Genomic DNA, 23,855 nt, shown 5'->3' on the forward strand with positions numbered 1-23,855 from the left:
TTGTTTCCATAAGTATTGTTCCCCAGGGACTATGAGTATGGGTGTGTGCACTCTTCAAGTTATCTTGTCTAGGCTGTTATCAAATTAGGTTGGTGCTTAGCATTTTTCAGATTAATAAATAGTCCAGTGAGTATATTAAATTTTTATAATGTATTTGTAGTAATAGCTTATAATAAAAAATTATAGCTACTATTTATTTGGGACTATGTACCAACAGTTCTTTATTTCAAGGAAAAGTAAATGCTACTTACAGGAAAGCTATGATATAAGTCCCGTAGCACTCAGAAATCTTAAAACTTTGCTTTACAGAAGATCAAAAAGTTGGACCACCAGCTCAGCCTTTGCACTCAGTTGTCCATGCTAGAAATGAGGAACAGTATAGTCAGCTCCAGCGAAGACGAAGAAGGCTTACACCAGTTTCTTCGGGGCACCTCCAGCGTATCCTCTCTTCGTAAGTTATCCCCACCCTGGGATTCTGATGGATGTTGCTAGAAAAGGACAAATGACAACTTTGATCAGGAAAGTAACTTTTCAAGTTGAAATTATTTGACAACCTAAAGGCAACAATAAAAATAATCACCTTTTCTAGCTTTTTTTCTCTATTGCCCATCAGTTAAAATCTAACTCTAGAACTCCTATTTCCATTTCAGAAGTTGTCCACTTGTTTTGCCATATACTTTTCTCAATCTATTGAGTGGAATAGTATGAAACAGTCCATATGGCTTTCTGGGCATGGTCTTCTTGTTTTCATGATTTTTGTGGAAACTACACCCAGTGTTTAAAATGGTGGGAAGCAACAGCTGGAGGTTATACTGCCAGCTAGTTATCTCAATGTGACCACCTAGAGTTAACAGGTGATCAGTTAACAGAACTTTCCCGAAGATGAAGGAGGCCACTCAGCTCCACTGTGAGTCCCCTCAGTCACCAAAAGGCAAGTTTTTCTAGATTCTGCTATTAAGCAGCTTAGATTGCTTTAAAACATTTTAAATAGCACTAATGACACAGATGTTGAGGTTAATAAGATGAAACAGAATTATTTCAAGAGATGCTTAATGTTAATACTTAAAATTATTTTATAATAAGAATTATTCCAATAATGGCAGTGTAAGAATGTTGAACCAATTCATGGGAAATAGCAGACAGGCAGATTCTCTCAGTGCATGAACTAAAAACTATTCATCTTTGCAATCATATGTAAAACCAAAGAAACTTTAAGAACCTCCAGATACACATCAGATACACATTCAACAATCCTAAACATGTATGTAAATGGTCTTGTAACTTTGGATGCTTTAGAGAAAATGGATTAAGGATTTTAATGCACAGTATTGCTGGAATTGACAAGGCCATGTAATTGGTGTAAGTGTCAAAGCAAAGACTAGGCACAGAAATGCATTATGGGCCTAAAGGAGATTTCAGAAATAATACAGATGAGAACCTGGAAATGGCTATATTTTATTCCAAAGTAACTTTTTGAAAGTACAACTGAGGTTGACGAAACTCTGAATCTACTAGCATGTCAGATGTATTACTGCCTTATTGAAACATTTTGGTGATCATTAATAAGCATTTTCCAATGGACCCATCTTAATTACTTGTACAGTGATTTCTAAGAAAGGCCAGAAGAAGGGGAATTACACTGAAATACTGTATGTGATTATTCTTCCTGTAGAATGGCTTTTTTTGTAGTTTTTATAGTTCTGCAGTATTGCTGAGGAAGCCCTGAGAACAAGCAGTATATGGGACGGCCATTCATTTTCTTAAAATCAGCTTGGTTTTTCTGTAGTATTTTATTGTATAATCTAAAGCTTTTGGACATTTTGAAAGTGAAAGTGTTCATTGCTCATTCATGTCTGACTCTTTGTGACCCTATGGACTGTAGCCCACCAGGCTCCTCTGGCCATGGGGATTCTCCAGGCAAGAATACTGGATTGGGTTGCCATTTCCTTATCCAAGGGATCTTCCCAATCCAGGGATCAAACCTGGTTTTCCTGCATTGCAGGCAAATTCTTTACCATCTGAGCCACCAGGGAAGTCCTTTGGACATTTTAACATTTTAGAAAAGAAAACCTTCTCTAGGGTATGTTGTTTAAATAGAATGAGAACAGTTTTTCAAGATTAACATCTGTACTATACTTGCCTCCAGAAGCCTAGATTTCCGGGTATCTTGTGGATAGATCACACATCTTGTGCATACAGACCTGGGTCCTTGCTCTAATAATTGTTAGTTGTATGACTTGGAATAAATTGCATGACCTTTCTAATCTGACATGAGCTGTCATATCAGATTGTCAGGGCACAATTCCTGGTCTGTTTCCTTCCCTCTTCCTTATAGTGAATTGTGAGTTTAATCCAAATGGCTGTTTCCTGCATGGGTAATTGAAACGTCCATGTCTGAAGAGGCTGGCTGCAGCTTTCCTTCTCAGTTCCCTTGTTCAGTTGCACTTTGCTGTACTGAAAATGTGTACAGCCTGCTTATGTTGTTTATTTAATTATTAAATATATATTTTAGCCTCAGGTTTATTACACAAGCTCTTACATGTATGATGTAAATGCATAGAGCCACATATATGCATAGTTTTGAGTGTGTGTGTGTGTGTGTGTGTGTGAACTGCACAGCAGATGGACCTTCATCCCTGCTTCCTTTTAACAGTCCTCATTCTGAGTTTCTCAGTTTCACCTCTGCAGCTTAATGGAAGACATTAGTATTTGAGCACAACACTGATATTAATTATGAATTATTCATCCTACCATGTGATTCATTAAAAATTGGTTAGTTCTTACTTTTTCTTAGATTTTGTCCCAGAACTATGGAAGGCTGTTTTTGTTTTTCTTTTGCCCAACCCATCAATAGGGCATCAACTTATCCAATTTACATTCCTTGTAAAACAGAGAATACAAAACCAATCCCTTAGGACTGTCAGGCTGAAATAACAAAATTCAGCACGCTTTGAGCATGTGAGGTCCCCAAAACAAATGCCTAAGCTCTGATTATTCTGGATTTTTGATGTACACATGGGGGCAGCCAGGGCAGCTGGACTCAGCAACAGTAAGTATCAGCTTCATGAATGCTAGTGGAAAGAAGGGAACACACGTTTATTGACAATAGCAATTACTATTTTTTCAGGTACTCTCTAAACATAATCACATTTAATTTTCACTGCAGTCTGCATGGAAGAGAGGTATCTTAGCTCTCACTAGACGACACAGTGCTAACAGATAGTTCCCCCAACCTCTGGCTACGATAGAGAGGCTGCTTTCTTTCTTTCTCACGTGCACACAGGTGCTGCTGGGTCCTCCTTACTCTGGACACTGAAGGAGCAGCTGCTGTTTGGGTCACTGCCACTCGTGGCTGAGGGAAGACAGTGATGGCAGAATCACAACACAGCTCTTAAAGCTGTTTAATTCTTTTTTGCTCTCCTGTTGCTTCATTTGCTTGAGTTCCATGTTTGGAAGTGTGATTGTGAGACAGGTTGTCCAGGATGTGTGAGGAGGATTTAATGCCCTTATACAGGTATAAGCTTTCTTCTCTCTGCTCCTGGAGCAAGGTGCTCATCGAGGTGCCTTGTCATCTCTGTCTTCCCCTCCTTACAGGTTTAGTTCCCTACACGTAGTATATAAAACACACATGCAGACTGACTGTCCTTGGCAATTCCATCATGATAAGTGGTGCTGAGCACAGGCATTGTCATGGCAACAGGTGGACATACAATGTTTCTTTGCAAGTTGAGAACTTTATTTTAGTTAATTGGAGTTAAATAACCTATTGTTTGTTTTTTAAAAATGCTGAGTCAGTATAGGTGATCCAGCCTGTTAGACTCATCTTTGAAAGATTTTGCTAATTTAAACCATGTTTTTCAGAAATTATAATTAAAATTTATTATTTCTTTAACAGACTATGGAATAGTTAAGAGATATTTCTTCTTGACCAAAAAAGCCTTTTCGAGTATTTTTTTGTTGTTGTTAATGTCAAGAAGGAGCTCTGGACAGTCTACTAATTTCATATGACCTAGGGAAAAGTGAAAGTGAAAGTCACTCAGTCGTATCTGACTCTTTGGGACCCCATGGACTGTAGTCCATGGAATTCTCCAGGCCAGAATACTGGAGTGGATAGCCTTTCCCTTCTCCAGGGGATCTTCCCAACCCAGGGGTCAAACCCAGGTCTCCTCATTGCAGGTGTATTCTTTACCATCTGAGCCACCAGGGAAGCCCGACCTAGGGTACAGATCTGTGCTAAGCTGAGTTCGTTTACATCTGGTTAGTATTCTTGTCTGCTAAGACTAGGCAGCTTATCTGACATAATAAGTTTCCCTCAGCTCTCTTATATATTTCTTTACCTGGAAATATACAAAAAACCAATTCCATCTTCTGAGTTTCATGAAATAATCTTTTCAATCCAATTTGTATTTCATTTCCCCTGTGAACAACTGTAGGCTTACAAACAGGATTATAGGGAAGGTGGAAAGGCAGTAGGGACCCGGAGATGAGCCTAAGAACTGTTCTCGGACCCACCAGAAGGGCTAGTGAAAAGCAGTGCCCCCACTTCGTAGATGAGCAGAATGCAGCTTAGGGAGGTTAAATAACCTGCTCAGGGCCGCTCGCCAGCCCTGAAACTAAGAAGTACTGAATTGGTTCCAAGGTCTTGCTTTGCCTCTGACCTTACAAATACCCGTGCATGAGTGTAAACTTGTTTGGGAATATTCAGCCCCTGTTGCAGCCACTGACATATCCTGACCACTGTCATACATGTTCTCATTTCATCTTCACTTACCTTCACAAGGTAAGTGTTGTATTTCCCCCTTTTCATGGCAAGGAATATGCCATTCATCTCCTCTGGGACCTTAGCGCACAAGCTCCTCCTGGCTGCAGGACCGTCTCCAGGGCCCCAGCCCTCACCAGTTCTTTAAACGGCCTCTCTCCTCACCCAGCATGTTCTCATCTGTGAAATGACTGTAAAAGAATTTTATTGGGCTGTGTACTTTCAGTCTTTTAATAAAATAAAATTAAAATTATCAAGTTAATATACAGTTATCAAATAATAAAAATTTTTTTTTCAATGAAAAGAACTGACCCCTTCCCACCTAACCAGTCTTTAAGAGCAATCATATTGGAACAATTTTTGTCCAAAATGCTAAATAGTGTGCTGTTATTTATTGATTTATCCTCCTAACCTTTATCTTCTAACCTAACTTAGCTCACTTTTAACTTCCCTTCATGCTTCTGCTCAGTATAAAATATGACTAGTTTTTATCCCTTTATTGTTTACATTTATAACATTAAGTAATACATATAAACCTCTATTCCTTTTTCTCTTTGAAAAGAAAGAAAGAAAGAAAGAAAGTCGCTCAGTCATGTCCAACTCTTTGCGACCCCATGGACTGGGGCCTACCTACCAGGCTCTTCCATCCATGGGATTTTCCAGGCAAGAGTACTGGAGTGGGTTGCCATTTCCTTCTCCAGGGGATCTTCCCAACCAAGGGATTGAACCCCGGTCTCCCTCATTGTAGGCAGACGCTTTACCATATGAGCCACCCGGGAAGTCCTTTCTCTCTGAAGCACTTCTAAGGTGAGGACATTAGCTTCCCTACAGTTACTTATTCTTTCCCCTTCTACCTTCAAACTCCTGTCTCTTCTTTAACTTTTCAACAATCAAGGTTGAAAACATATTTCTATTCCTTCTTTTTTCTTATTTATTTTTTAATTGGAGGAAAACTGCTTTACAACGTTGTGTTGGTTTCTGCCATACAACAATGCAAATTAGTCAACATTTTATACATATATATATATCTCCTCCCTCTTGAGCTTCCCTCTCAGCCCATCCCACCCCTCTGTGTTATCACAGAGCACCAGGCCGGGCTCCCTGTGTTATATAGCAACTTCTCAACATGTTTTACACATGGTAGTGTATATATATCAATGCTTTTCAATTCATCCCACCCCCTTTCCTGCACTGGGTCCACAAGTCCATTCTCTATGTCTGCATCTCCATTCCTCCCCTGCAAATAGGTTCATCAGTACCATTTTTCTAGATTCCATATAAATATGCATTAATACACAATATTTGTTTTTCTGACTTACTTCACTCTGTGTAACAGGCTCTAGGTTCATCCAACTCACTACAACTGACTCCAGTTCGTTCCTTTTTATGGCTGAGTTATATTCCACTGTATGTATGTACCACAATTTCTTTATCCATTCATCTGTCATTGGACATCTAGGTTGCTTTTATGTCCTGGTGCATTGGAAAAGACTCTGATGCTGGGAGGGATTGGGGGCAGGAGGAGAAGGGGACGACAGAGGATGAGATGGCTGGATGGCATCACTGACTCGATGGACGTGAGTCTCAGTGAACTCCGGGAGTTGGTGTTGGACAGGGAGGCCTGGCGTGCTGCGATTCATGGGGTCGCAAAGAGTCGGACACAACTGAGCGACTGATCTGATCTGATCTGATTGTAAACAGTGCTGCAGCAAATGTTGGGGTGGGTACTTGTGTCTTTTTGAATTGTGGTTTCTCGGGGTATATGCCCAGTAGCTGGACTGCTCCATCATATGGTAGTTTTATTCCTAGTTTTTTTAAGGAATCTCCATAATGTTCTCCCTAGTGGCTGTATCAATTTACATTCTCACCAAAAGTGCAAGAGGGTTCCCTTTTCTCCACACCCTCTCCAGCATATAATGTTGTAGACTTTTTGATTATGGCCATTCTGATTGGTGTGAGATGATACCTGTTTGTAGTTTTGATTTGCATTTCTCTGATAATGAGCGATATTGAGCATCTTTTCGTGTGTTTATTGACCATCTGTTGTCTTAATTGGAGAAATGTCTGTTCAGATCTTCTGCCCATTTTTTGATTGGGCTGTTTTTCTGATGTTGAGCTACATGAGCTGCTTACATATTTTGGAGATTAATCCTTTGTCAGTTGCTTCCTTTGCAATTATTTTCTCCCATTCTGAGTGCTGTCTTTTCATCTTGTTTATAGTTTCCTTTGCTGCGCAGAAGTTTTTATGCTTTTTTAATTGGAGGAAAATTGCTTCACAATGTTGTGTTGGTTTCTGCTAAATTGTTTTTTAATGTGGTAAAATACATGTAACACACAAATTACCCATCTTATCCATTTGTTAAATGTACAGTTCAGTTTCAGTTCAGTCGCTCAGTTGTGTCCGACTCTTTGTGACTTCATGAATCGCAGCACGCCAGGCCTCCCTGTCCATCACCAACTCCCGGAGTTTACCCAAACTCATGTCCATCGAGTCGGTGATGCCATCCAGCCATCTCATCCTCTGTCGTCCCCTTCTCCTCCTGCCCTCAGTCTTCCCCAGCATCAGGGTCTTTTCCAATGAGTCAGCTCTTCGCATGAGGCGGCCAAAGAATTGGAGTTTCAGCTTCAGCATCAGTCCTTCCAGTGAACACCCAGGACTGATCTCCTTTAGGATGGACTGGCTGGATCTCCTTGCAGTCTAAGGGACTCTCAAGAGTCTTCTCCAACACCACAGTTCAAAAGCATCAATTCTTTGGCGCTCAGCTTTCTTTACAGACCAACTCTGACATCCATACATGACCACTGGAAAAACCATAGCCTTGACTAGATGGACCTTTGTTGGCAAAGTAATGTCTCTGCTTTTCAATATGCTATCTAGGTTGGTCATAACTTTCCTTCCAAGGAGTAAGCGTCTTTTAATTTCATGGCTACACTCACCATCTGCAGTGATTTTGGAGCCCCCCAAAATAAAGTCTGACACTGTTTCCCCATCTATTTGCCATGAAGTGATGGGGCCAGATGCCATGATCTTAGTTTTCTGAATGTTGAGCTTTAAGCCAACTTTTTCACTCTCCTCTTTTACTTTCATCAAGAGGCTTTTTAGTTCTTCTTCACTTTCTGCCATAAGGGTGGTGTCATCTTCATATCTGAGGTTATTGATGTTTTTCCCGGAAATCTTGATTCCAGCTTGTGCTTCTTCCAGCCCAGCGTTTCTCATGATGTACTTTGCATAGAACTTAAATAAGCAGGGTGACGATATACAGCCTTGGCGTACTCCTTTTCCTATTTGGAACCAGTCTGTTGTTCCATGTCCAGTTCTAACTGTTGCTTCCTGAACTGCATACAGATTTCTCAAGAGGCAGATCATGTGGTCTGGTATTCCCATCTCTTTCAGAATTTTCCACAGTTTATTGTGATCCACACAGTCAAAGGCTTTGGCATAGTCAATAAAGCAGAAATAGATGTTTTTATGGAACTCTCCTGCTTTTTCAATGATCCAGCAGATGTTGGCAATTTGATCTCTGGTTCCTCTGCCTTTTCTAAAACCAGCTTGAACATCTGGAAGTTCATGGTTTAAAAGGTATTAAATATGATTATTCTCTCTGCCAATTGTAGTTAGGTCTTCCTTGCTTCATCCATGGCTTATTTTATAAAGTTTAAAGCAAATGAATAATATTGACATTATGCTTTATTCAGAATAGTGGGCTGTGACTACATTGCTTTCTTTGGGTTCCAATGTCATCATGATTCTTGATCTGTTCAAAGGAGGCTGTTTCTGATAAGTTCAAATGGATTCTCCTTTTGTAAAAACACAAATAATGCCACCGTAGTTTACTTCCTGCCATGCCTCTCCTTTTTTCCTTTAAAGTTTTTTTTTATGCCTAGCTGTCAGGACCGTCCTATTCACCAGATCCCCAATATCTGCTAGTGGCTTTTTGCTTTGGGTGAATCATTTCATTTCTTCTTAAAGTCTGAGTAGTTATTTGATATTTGAGCCATGCCTTTTCCTACTGCTTTTTGTTTTCATGGGTATCTCTAGTGGCCTCTCTTTTTCCTTATCCTTACCTTTTTGGTCTCACATCCTTATTCTCCCCGGCCATCAGTTCCATGTCCCCTTTGTCTCAGACCTTCCTCATGAAGCCTCTTACCCTCCTACCTCACCCCAAACTGGTGATTCTCTGGCTCTGCTACACAGCTGTCATCCTTGAACTGCCTTTCCTGTTCCCTTGAGCTTATCCACCAGCTCTGCAACCCTAAAGCTTTCTCTTTAGTGCAGGAGAGGACTCAGGCTATTCCTTGACTACTCACACCTGTTGCCCGGCCTCTCAGGGCCCCGACCACCCATCTGAGAAGCCAGGAATTGATCTGAGAACCTCCTCTTGAGAGCCACTAGCCTCCTAATCCTCCCCATTTGCCATAATTTGTATAATTCTTTGCTGAGTCCCTCAGTGGTGCTGAGTCCCTTTAAGGAAATTAGGTCTAAAGGCATACCTACTCTTCAGTATTATTGTTCAGAAAACTTCCATCCAAACTCAGTTTCTACAATCTGAAATAATCTTATGACCTCAATGAAAAACACATTTTTTAAATTTAACAAAGTCTTATAATATACATAAGGCAAAGGCATAAAGGGGATGATAATCCTTTTCTAGCAAAAAAGCCATTACATTTTCCCCCATCCTCATACATCAAAAAATGTATAATCTAATTAAAATTCTAAAAACCCCTGTAAGGTTTTTAATTACTTGTTAAAGCAGTCGGCCAGATGGTTAAACATAATAAAAGAACACTTTGAAAGGAATGAAGAAAATGTCATCAAAGTTAACAAAGGAAAGGGGAAAAACATCTTACCACAATTATACTGGAGAGTTTATAAAAGTGTCATTCCTTGTTAACATTTCTGAAGCAGAGAGAGAAGTCACTTGACAAACTTCATATCATGGTCCTTTGCTTACTTAAAGATCAAACTTGAGGTCACTTACTCATTCTCTGGAACAAGTGTGACCTTCACTCTGGATTTAATAAGAACAACTATGTCTGTTTACTTTCTCCTGCAAGGAGAAGCCCTCAGGCCCTCATGTAATCAGAAGCACACCAAAATAGAAATAAGCTCAATAAGGATAGAGTTCTGTCAAAGGGCATTTCTCCTACCTAATTTTTTAGCACTTATAGGAGAGTTTGGACGGATGGTTATGTAAGATCCCCTGGGTCTGTGTATAAGAAGGCTTCCTGTGTTTAATTCGGGACTTTAAGGTACAAGGCCTGGCAGGGCAGCCTGAGCCCATCCTCCGTGGAGGCGCCTTGCTGGTTTGCCTCTGCCGGCAACAACCCTCAAGGACGCAAAGCGCTTCTTCATTGCCAGCTCCTTTTCTTTTCAGCAAGGTTCACGCACAAGCTGCTAAGCAGGTGTGCTGAGAAGAGACCCTGCTTCCTGGATCCAAAGCCGCCTTTGGGTGTCCTGCTGTGGTCTGGCATGAGTAGAGGTGTCCACTGTTTGGTTCCTCTAAGTCTGTCTTCTGCATTTGCTCAGAGCCCATGTTTTTTAATCTTACTCTCTTACATCCTAAGCAGGATGGCTACCTGGTGCTCCCATTCTCTTTCCCACCTAACACACCGAATTGGCACACAGCTGAGTCAGTTCTGCTCTGCTGTGTGTGTTCTCCAGGCCTTGCTATCTATGCATGCAAGTATATGTCTTCTTGACAGAATTTTTTTTTTTTTTTTTGCTAAGCAAAAGTAATTCTTGATGTAGCTGTTTAACAAGTTCACACCTGATAAGTCTGGATTGAAGTTCAGTCTGAGACATTTGTTTTATTTACTTTTAGAATAAATTGTGTTAATTGGCAGCCAGGGGCAATTGGATGATATTGATAACTAAAAGCCAAAAATAATGCTAGTTATCGCTTCTTGATTATCATAAATATCAAAGATACAGTTAACCACTTCTGTGTCTCAACTGTAGAACTGGCTTTAAAAGAAGGATAAAAATCAGTTTCCTAGAAAATTTATGGAGATGGAATTATGTGCCCCTCTAGAATTTGGAATAAATGAAAAGTGAAGCATTATACAGAGGTCATGAACCTCATCGTCATGTCCTTGAGAGGCAAAAGTAATTTGAAAATGCACTTAGCTAAAGATTAGCTCAATTTCTCCCTCTGTTCTCTCCTCATGCTCTCACACTTAGGGAAGATATTGGGCCTTCTGGGCAAACTTCTGATGATGCATCAGTGCACAAGGTTAGTGAAAAACTGGGCAAGCTTGCAGAAAGAATTTTTATTAACACTCAATTTTTGAAATATAACTAGTCCCCTTGAAGCAGGATATTCTTTTGTTGTTGTTGTTCACACTCCAAATTGGGTTTTCATTAGTGGCCAAAAATGATTTCTGGCAGCATGGTGATGGCCTCTGAGTCTTTCCACTGAACCAGTGGTTCTCCTACAGAGGGCAGAGACCACCAGGTCAGGGTCAGTGAACTCCTTCTCCAGGAAGCTCCTGGCTGCGACTGTGGCCGATTCCCAGGTAGGGCCAGATGACTGTCATACTTGGCTCTTAGTGGTACAGAAGCCAGGCCACCTGAGGCTGAGACAAAGAGTGGGCTCTCTCTGAGACTCCGATTCCTCTCGGGGCTCAGACAGCCTGCTGGCGCTGGCGGCTTCTGGCAGCTGTAAGTCAGGCTTCATTCCGGTCACTTTCCAGTGCATCCGTCTGCTCGATGGAGAAAACAGCAACAGGCGCAGTGGTGGGAACTGGGATGAGGGGACTTGTGGGCTCTAATGCACCATACAGCCTGAATTTAGTCTTCTCCGTGTGGAAAAAAAAAATCTTTAGCTGTCAATCTTGCTGGGCTGTCAGCGTCTCCTGCTTTGCCCTGGCCAGTTCTGTTTCTCAGTGGTTCCCTCTCTGGTGGGAACGGGGTTCATCCACATCATCTCCCAGCTATTTATTCTTTTTTCTTAGGTGTCCAGGTGGTCTCTGCTTTAGCCTCTGAGTATAAAGTAGAAATACTGATATGGATGCCGTGAGGATGAATTGCTCCTCTATTGTACAATGGAGTTTCTGAGAAGACAGAGGCAGAAACTAGGTTTGGTTTGATTTCCCTAACATTTAACCTAGCCTCTTGCACAAGGTAGTCCCTTGGGGATTGTCTAGGCCGACTGGATGAAAACTCTGTAGCAGGTGACAGCACCGATGCACCTCGCTGATGCTGACTCGGACGGACGGTACTCCTGCCTGGGCTGTAAGCACTGTCGAATCATCAGTGATATGAGTGATTTCCCTCAAGGCGTGTAGTACAGAAGGCAGTGATAACAATCACTTTTTGCAGTGAGGTTTTACTGTAAACAGACCTGCATGCTTTGAGGGCCACTGGTGGTGGCCCACTGGCTTGACCCATCAGAGTTCAGTGTGTGGTTGTGTGGTTTCCCCACGTCCTCAGGGAAGGCCCCATGCAGAGTTTTGGAGCGGGATTTTTCTCATGTACTAAGTAGTTATCAAGGACCTAGCTACATGTGGGTACTTCAGAGAGGCTGCCTGAGAGAAAAGGCTGTGATGACAGCCCACAAGATGCCTGTTTTCTAGTAAGGGAGGGATGCAAGTACTTGTCTTGTGGTGGAAAACAGAATCTCCCCAGAGAAGGAATTAGGGAAGACTACAAATGAAGGAGGTAGGGCTTGAGGCTCACCTTGCGGAGTGGAGAGGAATTTGGTGGGGAGAGTGGAGAAACCAGTTCACGAGGAGAGAAAAGCAAGAGAAGAGGAGGAAAACACTGGGCTGGATTTGGGACATTGCAAGTTGGCCAGGAGGGAGGGGGGCCCCTGGATGTCACCCCAGGACTGGAAGTTAACTCTTGCTTTACTTTTTAATGTTACATCCTAAGACTACAGTTCTTCCTTTCTCAGGCAAATAGAGTGGGAACAGAATAAATTCTTTCTCAGAATAGTGGTAAACAATCTGCCTGCCAATGCAGGAGACAAAAGAGATGTGGGTTCAGTCCCTGGGGTGGGAAGATCCCCTGGAGTAGGGCATAGCAACCCACTCCAGCATTCTTGACTGAGCACGCATCAATGAAAAAAAAAAATGCTTCCCGTCGTATCAGTAAACAAGATATTGCCGTTGTCAAGTCATCTCATGACAGCCACCCTGATGGTGAGCCCCGAGGGAACTCAAGATTCAAACAGGATGCCTGACACATAGCAGTTACCACTGGAGCCACCCTGATCACACACCCTGAGGAGACTCAGGATGAAAAAGCACAGGACACTGGCCCCAGACAGCTGAGGTGCACGGCAAAGGAGTGATTTCAGTCAGTGCAAACTCTTGCATCTTCTCATACATAGAAAAGTGCTAAATTACTTGAGATGTCTGGTTTTCTTTAATTAACAGTAACCTTTTGATATTCTGACTACCTGGTCTTTGTTACAAAAAATCCTGTATATCCAGGCCCCTCCCTTCCCTCCTGGGACCAGTCTCTCAGATATCTGAGAGACTATGTCCTGGGCTTAAGTCCTCAGTTTTGTCTGCCAAATAAAACATAGTTCTCAACTTTTAATTGTGCATTTTTTTTTTCAGTTGACAATAGAGAAGCTAAAAGTTCTTCCAGAGTTTCTCTACGTCATTTCTAGTTATATTGGTTCCTCTCATCATTCTCTCTCAACAGAAAAAGGCAGTGATTGGTGAGGTAGCTAAAGGGGCAGATAACATTTTGGCCCCAACGTGGATAACTATCTCAGATTGCTATAGAACCTGTAGTTCCATGCCTTTGGTTGGATAGTTCTATACGTTTAGTTCTCTAGTTTGATAGATGGGCTTAAAATCTACAGACCAGTTCTCCCCACTTGCCCAGCCAAAACGCAATGGGCATGTTCGTGTTATGTGTATCGTAGGTCTTCGTACGTCTGGATGCTCTGCATAATTGATTTGGCATGATGCTCGTAGGCATGCCATTTTGCTTGTTCTCAGGGTTTATCTGATTGCAGATACTCAGCCTAAGTTAATATTTCATGAGATTCAGTCATAACTTGAGGCTACAAATATGATGAAAGTCATGGCTATTGTTTTTCTTAAAAAAATAATAGACAATTTTGCTGCACTCTTACACTGAGCAACACAAAATGCTACTTGAGCACAAGTCTCATTTCCTTTATTTGCTATTCCTATGAGCGATGATGAATTTTAACAAGTTTTCTAATGATTTAGGCCATTGCTCTCCTAAGGCCATATTATTAAGTCATTTTACTGACTTATATTTACAAAGGGATTATGATATCCTAGGCACAGATATAAGAATTTAATAAGTTTGAGTCATGTAATCCTCTTAACAACCATATGAAATACATGCCATTATTATGACTTTTATTTTACAGATAGAGAAATTGGGGCACAAAGAAGTGAAGTAACCTGCCCAAGGTCACACAGATAGGTTACATTGCCATTTGAATAATTCACATGCAAATTCCAGGTTATGTTTGGTATGTCTGCTGTAACCTGTGTGAAAAAGGATAAAAAGAATATGTCTGAGAGATTCTCCCATGCTGTGCTCAAGGCAGAATTGTGTTCCTAGACTGTTTTAATAGAAGCTAATTTTCTACCAGTTACATCAGTAGTTGTCTCCCTGCAAACTCAGTATTTTAACTAACTGCAAATGTTGAAAAGTGAACAATTTCCATTTATATATGACAAACACACTAGCTCTGCCAAAGTCCAGCTCCGCACTGTATAATTATGATCTTTTATGTTGAAAGATGTAGCTGTGGATCATGGCATCTTCCAAGATGGCAATGACTATATAGTTAAAATAAATGACAGTTACTGTATATAACTTTTTGTATATACTTTTTGCTTCCCCTTGTACCCCTGAAAAAAACTCAGCCATAAAAAAAGAATGAAATGTTGCTATTTGCAACAGCATGAGTAGACTTGGAAGGTATTATGCTAAAGTGAAATAAGTCACACAGAGAAAGACAAATACTGTATGATATCACTTCTGTGTGGAATCTAAAAAAATACAGTGAACTAGTAAATATAACAAAAAAGAGACAGACTTATAGAAAGCAAACTAGTGGTTACTAGTGGGGAGAGGGAAGGGGAGGAACAATATAGAGGTAGGGAATGAAGAGGTACAAACTGCTATGTATAAATAAGTTACAAATATATATTGTATACCACAGGAATCTAGCTAATATTTTATAATAACTATAAGTGGAATATAACCTTTAAAATTGTAAATCACTATATTGTACACTTGTAACTTATAGTATTGTACATCGACTATACTTCAATAAAATTAACAAAAAAAATTTTAATGTTTATGTAATGGTGTTATATGAATTTCTAACTGGAAAACAGTGATAAATGTTATATACGCCAAAGAGACTTAAGTGAAATAATTTATATGTAAACGAATCCTTTCTTTGATGGTATTGATGTGCTAACAATGGTGACTGATTCTGAAGCTGTCAATGGAAGGAACAGAGTTCCCAGAAGTCATTTTCCCAAGTATCTTTATCCTGATCTCAAAATTCGATCTAAAATAAGCAATGTACACTTTTTATCCAAGTTGGAATATATATATATCTTGAAAAAAAATGACAGCAACATTTTATATGTGCCAAGCACATTCCATGATTATTTTGTTTAATCCCCTGAACAACCCCGTGAGGCAGGTCCTGTGAATGTCTCCTTTCCACAAAGGTGGAAACAGGCCTAGAGAGGTTTAGTAATGGAGGACAGGTCACGCAGCCAGGAAGCTGCACAGCAGGGATCTGAACCTTGGAAGGGTTTCCTGAGCCTCTGTCTTGGCCACTGGCTCTGCACCCTCACCCCTGTGCGTAGAGTACACAGCTGCCTCTGGCTAGGGATTAAGAGCTGATCCTGATAAATTTCTTGTTGCCTTTTTGTGTCTTCATAAGATCCCACTACTGTTCTTTGCTGTAGAGCAAGTATTTGAAAAGTCAGATTTCTCCCATTGTTCCTCCTTCATCAACCTTACACTTAGCCTGAGTTCAGCATTTGCTGATATATTGATTGCTAACTGACCTCGCCCTGCTGGAGGGCAGAGCAAGAATATAGCACAAGCCTGGGTGGGGCTGAGGGAGACCCTCATAAAGTGGAGCCTGACACAGAATGTGGGAACTATACAGGAGGGAGTTTGTGTATGCTATAATAGTAGGCACCTTGAGAAGCCTATGCACTCATTTATAATAACTTCTACTCTTACTTTTAGACTGTTTTTTTCTTCCATCAAGCATGGTGTCCATTATAGTAGAAGCTCAATTAGCATTTGGTTGACTGCATGAATGAATGAAGGACAGACAGAATGAATGGGTTATTTGGTTTCTTTGATATAAGGGCCTCTGCTGCTTTTCTGTGGAGAAGGCAATGGCACCCCACTCCAGTACTTTTGCCTGGAAAATTCCATGGACGGAGGAGCCTGGTAGGCTGCAGCCCATGGGGTCGCTAAGCGTTGGACACGACTGAGCGACTTCACTTTCACTTTTCACTTCCATGCATTGGAGAAGGAAATGGCAACCTTTCCTAGGAAGGTTCCTGGGATTGCCTATAGAATCCCAGGGATGGGGGAGCCTGGTGGGCTGCTGTCTATGGGGTTGCACAGAGTCGGACACAACTGAAGCGACTTAGCAGCAGCAGCTGCTTTTCTGGGTTATATTTGCTCCATCCAGCTCTTCCTTCCTGCATGCCTGGATTCTCCTCCTTGCCCTTCCTTCTCTCTCTCCCTCTCCCCTGTAAGTCCAGGGAGTGACTGGACAGTTGGTGGCAAGAAATATTCTTTTGGATGATGTTCCAGATGGTGGAGGTTCTATAGTTTCAGAGTAGAACCATTCCTTAGGGAAAGTAGGAGTTAAATCCACCTTCAAGGGACTAAAATTACCATCTATGATATTAATGTAGGAACATGCATTCTGAGTCCTAAACAGACTTTGGTGCAAAGCACTGGGAACTGCATATGTTTGAGAAGCTTATACTATCCAAGCACCTGAAGTGACATCCTCTCTACATCTGTTCTCATGGACTAACAACGGCTTCTTGACTTTGCTGCCTTGCAGAACATTGGTCTATAAGACATCTGGTCCATGCTAAGGTCCTTGATGTTTACAGGACCATGTAGTGCTGTCTAAAATGTCCGAAGACATTCAGTCCATGCCAAAAGGTCCCTAATATTTGGTCTTGCCCCAAATGATTTGGCGTACACAGCAATCAGAGAAGAAGTAAAAGGGACCCAAATTGGAAAAGAAGTAAAGCTGTGACTGTCTGCTGATAACATGATACTATACATAGAAAATCCTAAAGATGCTACCAGAAAACAATACTAGAGCTCATCAATGAATTTGGTAAAGTTGTAGGATACAAAATTAATACACAGAAATCTGTTGCATTTCTATACACTAAGAAAGATCAGAATGAGAAATTAAGAAAACAATCTCATTTACCATCACATCAAAAAGAATGAAATACCTAGGAATAAACCTACCTAAGAAGATGAAAGACCTGCACTCTGAAAACTATTAAGACACTAATGAAAGAAATTGAAGATAACATAAACAGATAGAAAGATATACTGTGTTCTTGGATTAGAAGAATCAATATTGTTAAAATGACTATACTACCTAAGGCAGTCTACAGATTCAATGCAATTCCCATCAAAATACCAATGGCATTTTTCACAGAATTAGAAAAAAGAATTTTATAGAAACATAACCCGAGAAGGCAAAGCAAACTTAAGAAAAATGGAGCTGAAGGAATCAGTCTCTCTGACTTCACACTATATTACAAAGCTACAGTAATTAGAACAGTGTTGTACTGGCGCACACACACACACACACAAAACAGAAATATACATCAAGAGAAGAGGGTAGGAAACCCAGAAATAAACCCATTAATCTATGACAAAGGAGGCAAGACTATACAATGGAAAAGAGACCATTTCTTCAATAAGTCGTGCTGGGAAAACTAGACAGCTACATGTAAAAGAATGAAATTAGAACATTCTCTAACATCATACATAAAATAAACTCCAAATGGATTAAAGACCTAAATTTAAGAATGAATACTATAAAACTCCCAGAGGAAAGCATAGGCAGGACACTCTTTGACACAAATCACAGCAATATATTTTTGAATCCATCTGCTCCAGAAAACAAAATAAACAACTGAGACCTAATTAAACTTAAAAGCTTTTGCACAGCAAAGGAAGCTATAAACAAAATGAAAAGACAACCTAGAGAATGGGAGAAAATGTTTGCAAATGGTGCGACCAACAAGGGATTAATCTCTAAAACATATAAACAACTCATGCAGCTCACTATTAAATGAATAACTTTAAAAATAAGATTTCAACAGACACTTCTCCAAAGAAGACATACAGATGGCCAAAAGCCACGTGAAAATATGCTCAATATCACTAATTATTAGACAGATGAAATCAGAACTGTGAAGTATCATCTCACACCAGGCAGAAGGCCATGATCAAAAAGTCTACAAATTAATAAATGCCGGAAAGGGTGTGGAGAACAGGGAACCCTAATACACTGTTGGTGGGGATGTAAATTTGTGCAGTCACTATGGAAATCAGTATTTAGTTTCCTTAAACTGAAAACAGAGCTACCATATGATCCTTCAGTTTCACCTTTGGGCATATATCCAAAGAATACCATAATTCAAAAAGATACACGCACAATAGCCAAGATGAGGAAGCAATGAAATGTCCATTCCTCAAATGTCCATCAGAGGAATGGATAAAGAAGATGTGGCACATATATATAATAGAATATTACTAAGTCATACAAAAGAATGAATGAATGCCATTTGCCGGGCTTCCCAGGTGGCACTAGTGGTAAAGAGCCCACCTGCCAGTGCAGGAAACATAAGAGATGCGGGTTTAATCCCTGGGTCTGGAAGATCCCCTGGAAGAGGGCATGGCAACCCATCCCAGTATTCTTACCTGGAGAATCCCCATTGGCAGAGAAGCCTGGTGGGCTATAGCCCATAGGGTTGCAAAGAGTTAGACAAGACTGACGTGACTTAGCAAACACACGCATTAACATGGAGGGACCTAGAGATTATCATACTAAGTGAAGTAAACCAAATATCATATGATATCAGGTGTGAAATTAAAAAAAAAAGATATAAATGAACTTACTTACAAAGCAGAAACAGACTCACAGACTTTGAAAATAAAGTTATGATTACCAAAGGGGAAAGGTGGAGGGAGGAGGGATAAAATAGTAGTTTGGGATTCACATATATACACTCAAGCTCAGTTGCTTCAGTCGTGTCCAGCTCTTTGCAACCCTTTGGACTGTAGCTCACCAGCTTCCTCTGTTTGTGGGACGTTTCAGGTGAGAATACTGGAGTGGGCTGCCACTTCCTATTCCAGGGGATCTTCCCAACTCAGGGATCAAACCCACCTCTCCTGCATTTCAGGCAAATTTTTACTTGCTGAGCCAAAGAAACCTCTATATATACACACTACTACGTATAAAATAATCAACAAGGACTACTGTATAGCACAGGGAACTTTACTCAATATTCTGTAATAACCTATATGGGAAAAGAATTTGAAATAGGGTAGATGTATGTATAACTGAATCACTTCACTGTACACCTGAAATATAGCATTGTAAATCAACTACACTCCAATATAAAATAAAAATTCAATTTAATGTTGATGTATGGCAGAAACCAACACAACATTGTGGAACAATTATCCCCCAATTAAAAATAAATAAAATTTTAAAAATTAAATAAAAATAAAAGAAAATGCAGTATTAGGGAAACTGCATTCCTGGGGCCAGCTATAGTCTCCCAGAGAGTTTTATTTTCCAGTTGGAGTTTTTCACTGATACATCATGCCAGTATCAGGGCAGGCTGTACATTAAGTGGTTTTCCTTTCTGTGTCTTTGACAGATGTACCATCCCCACACCAGCGAGCCTCGCCCAGGATGAAACCGATAGAAGAAGGGGTGGAAGATGACGACGACGTCTTTGAACCTGCACCTCCAAATACATTTAAAGTTCGTCAGTGGCCTTGATCCCAAGACAGGATTCAAGTTACCCAGAGGGAAACTGTCTTGGAGAGATCCTGAAAAATACCAGCACTTTTTCATGGCTTTTAGATTTTTTTTCTGCTTTCATACACCCAGCTTGGTAGAGTCGGAGGGCCGGAAAGTGAGGGAAATTCAAAAATGGAAAGGTTACCTTCACTTTCTACTGGTCAGCTTTCAGTTTCACTGAGCCTTCTGACTAAAATGTGTGCTATTTTTGAGAGAGACATTTTCACAGTGTTTTCTAGATATCATTTAAATTTTAAAAAATCTTAGTGCTTTGTCATTTCAAACCCCTTCACTTTATCTTTCCAAGCTGTTGTTCACTTTCATCAGAGAGTTTATTCTCTGCTGTAGCAATGGGGTTGTCCATTTGATTGAGGTGGAGGGAATGTTTTTTTAAAAAAAAGCAGGGAATCTCAGGCTTTGCTCAGTGGATTTTCTGGCTGGAAAATTTTAAAGAAAGATGTGGTGCGACTCATGTATATTTTTCTCTCAGGCCAGATACATCATTCTACTAGAATATCTCACATTTGTGGACACTGTATGGATAGGTTGATAATGGACAAAGCTCGTCAGACTTTACTCACATTACCCTGATATTACACTGTTTGGAAGTTGGGATGAACCCTAGACCTGGAAAGGTAACGGTGGGAGCAGTTCTGAGTGAGCTCAGGGTCACCCTTCTAAGGGTGTGATGTAGAGCCATCTCGCCCCATGCTCTGCTGTAGGAAGCACATTACAGCAGTCAAGTGGCCAAAGAAGTGTCACAGAATGATGAGGCTGACAGAGCCACTGCACTCTCTGGCTACTACTCTGACGTTCAGATGTTTCCTCCAGGGGCACAGATGGCTCCTTACTGTGTGTGTGTGAGATACCAGATGCCAGGGCTGCAAACGGAGACACAGCTGTGAGGCAGACAGTCCACCACAAGCTCTGCTATAATCACCCAACCCAGACAGTGCTGTGAGGACCTTGATTCTAGATCTCTCTTTTCCACCAGTTGTGATTCCAGACATGGTGGTACTTGGGAAATTTGCGTAAGTCATCTAGCGGGTCAGTGTGACTGTGGCCCTTCACAGGCCACCCATTTGGGGGAAGTCCCCCTGAACAGCTGTGCTCCATCGTGCCCCTCTATCTTTATTTTGTGTACTCCAACTCTGAGCTAGTCCCATTATGTTAAATAACAAGAAAAGTTCATATGAAATTATTTTCAGGTGAGCTGAGCCAAAAGCATCTTTTGCCAAGAGGTGATTTCTATGAGAGAAGATTTAAAACTTAAGTACTCCAGGGTCACTTCATTTTCCTAAACTCATTTTTTAAAGCCAGTTATTTTAGTAATTTCAATTGAGTCAAATTTACATGCTTGATCACTCACTGAGAAAAATTCCACAGACTGGGTATCCAGCTAACACATCCATCAAATGTATAGCTTGTTAACCTCACCATAGAAAGGCTGATTTCACTTTCTGCTGTAGTGGTCTCTTCTGTTTGCTAAATTAAGATTTTATTTTGGGGAAATGAAACAAAGGTGAATGAATGACTTTACCTTGACTTTAAGATGTAAGATATAGCAGGTTGAACTCTCTCAGTGCCTGAATCAAGTGTATGAAGTAATGATGTTAACACCACTTTAACTATTGAAGTGACGCTATGTGGGCCATTGAGTTTATACATGCATAGGACTAATTTATAAAATCATTCAACAGAGTAATTAGATATTACATCCTTGTCTAAGTAGAAAGCAATCTTAGATTCTACAAAAGCCATATTTGTAATGTTATGTGAGTCCATAGAACCCTGAGATTTTCTTACCCTGACCCATTTTCAGACGCGTCTCACTTAATCAACCTTAGACAGCAGAGGGGAGCATCTCTAATGATCAACCTGGATGTGTTTAGAGGTTATTTTCTGTAGTGCTGGAAAAGCACACTGTTTAAAAGCACACTGCTAAAATTAGGTGATATGAAGTCATTTACTTTTTTAATGTGTTTGTGTGTGTCAGTGTCATCGATAATGAAGATTATAATCTCAAGATTAGGAATCTTCAAAGAGCCACTTATCTTGAATAGGAAACATAAAACTATCTGTAAATACATCCCTCTAAGGATGACAGTGAAGGAGCCAAAGCCATTGAGTAGTCCTCCCATTAGACTTGATAGCAATGAAGCAGATAAGAAAACATAAAAGATCTCCTATGGATGATTTTTATAGATTCATGGACACAAGTGTATCTTTGTATAACATGTAGATAAAAAACACATCTGTTGCCAAAGTGACCAATAAAATGCTTCCTGTGTTTTCTGGCCTTCACTTAGCTGTGTGACCAAGGTCCAGAAAATGGCCTACAAAAATTACTCTATCACCCCAAATCCACTATGTTGAAATGTAACATCAAGTTCCTTGTATGAAGCTGGAGCCAACATTTATACCAGAATGTGTGACATTTATAATATTCTGCAAGCTCTCATAAATGTTGTATTTATAAAATAATAGCACAAGCCCTATGATGTTTATAGATTTAAATTAGTAATAATGGGTGCTATATAGTTATTTTTCAGTTACCTCCTTGGCCTCCTGGGATCTTTTCTGTGTCTCCCTGTGGTTCACTTCACTTTAGTCATTTTGTAGCTTTGTGCTTTGCTGCCAACAGTGTGCTGTGCCCACCGGGAGACACCACCTTCGTCGCATCTGGTTCTCCTTCCACACACCTGAAGCTTTTCTGATTTTGTAACTTGGAGCTGCCGATTCTTGCTTCCCAGGTCCTATCGTGGCCTCAAAGGCAGAGTCACTTAGATGCTAGAAAAAATATTTAGTAGGGAAAGTTATGTAACTGTACACTTAGCTCTGCCCGTGGGGCACCCAGGTGACGACCTTGCCCTCTGGTGAGGATGTAATGCTAGTGTGCGTGGCACCCAGCCGAGCCCTTGGGCATGCTGGTTGGTCCAGACCCTGGGGTGCAGCTCCAAGGATTCACTGTTACTGTTTTTAAATCCATTTTCCTGGTCATTTGTAAAGCTGCTCTGCAGAAACCGTTGACTCTGCCATGTTTCCCCTCCCTTCCCTTTTCCCTAACCTGGTTTCACAACCTTTTTCTAATTATGCCCAACTAGAGTGATTAGAAATTCCCATCCACTTAATTCCAATTCTCCATGTGAAGGGATAGGACTGTGCGGGGAACTCAAGTTTGTTCCACACTCACGACACATCTCACTGACACTCTGATCATTACAGGACCCCCATGACATACTGTAGGGGAAGTTTAAGAAACCCACTTTAAGCACTATTTAGAGAGTTTACCAATATACCTACAACCTAGTTTTAAAGTACCTGAGAATTTTGTGAATGCTTTATAAAGACATAGTATTTATAGGAATTGCATTCTTTCTGCTTTTAGGTGCCATTTACATGGATATTATCTTACTTTATAATAAATTTACATTTTGTCTGAATAGAGCTTTATAGTTTAAAATATCTTCATATTTTGTCATTTGATCAAATAAACTTCTTACTTGGAATATGTACACTTTTTAAAATTTCATTTCTCTTATATGTAGCTGGTTTGCTCTAATGCCCAAAGGTTCAAGAACCTTCGGAGGTTATGGGAATTGCTCTGGTTTAGGCAATCTGAGCAGACATGCACAAGGCGTGCTCCTGGGTTAGCTCCACTTAGTTCCTAAGGCGGGCTATCTTGCTGCCTTTGGTCATGAAAAGGGTGGGCCACGAGGCAGTGGACAGTCCTGCCTGGATGCAGCGACTGAGAAGCCTCCAGACTTTCAATGTGAGGATACATGTATTTCAGATTTTTAATCCACTGTATTTGAAACTTCACTTCTGGTTTTCATAAGGTTCAGCAATACAAGGACTCACATGAAGGGGACAGAACACGGCCCCTGGGTCTACTCTGTGGTGGGCGGTCTTTCTTTTCATAAAGAAACTCATATTTGCTTCTGTCACCTGTGCTCGATGTTAAACAGGGACTGGAAAGCCCATCTCTTGGCTGTTTGCAGTAGGTCCTTGACACCTAATTAACTTGC

The 23,855-nt window shown here is 40.7% G+C and overlaps 1 protein-coding gene and 1 long non-coding RNA gene across 2 annotated transcripts in view; one reads left to right on the forward strand and one right to left on the reverse strand.

Moving 5' to 3' along the window:
• Positions 1–23,340, forward strand: part of BVES (blood vessel epicardial substance) — a 50,786-nt gene extending 27,446 nt beyond the window's left edge. The window contains exons 7-8 of the mRNA XM_061427715.1: positions 310–451; positions 19,682–23,340. Of these exons, the coding sequence (XP_061283699.1) occupies positions 310–451; positions 19,682–19,806 (267 nt within the window). The 3' untranslated portion in view covers positions 19,807–23,340. The remainder of the gene's footprint in view (positions 1–309; positions 452–19,681) is intronic.
• LOC133253904 (uncharacterized) lies at positions 410–9,811 on the reverse strand. The gene is made up of 3 exons (XR_009738493.1): positions 9,611–9,811; positions 4,772–4,950; positions 410–488 (listed from the first exon to the last, which is right to left on the reverse strand). It is a non-coding gene; the product is annotated as an uncharacterized LOC133253904 (long non-coding RNA).
• Positions 23,341–23,855: the final 515 nt, after the last annotated feature.

Source organism: Bos javanicus, chromosome 9, assembly GCF_032452875.1.
Source record: "Bos javanicus breed banteng chromosome 9, ARS-OSU_banteng_1.0, whole genome shotgun sequence".
Classification (NCBI taxonomy): Eukaryota; Metazoa; Chordata; class Mammalia; order Artiodactyla; family Bovidae; genus Bos; species Bos javanicus.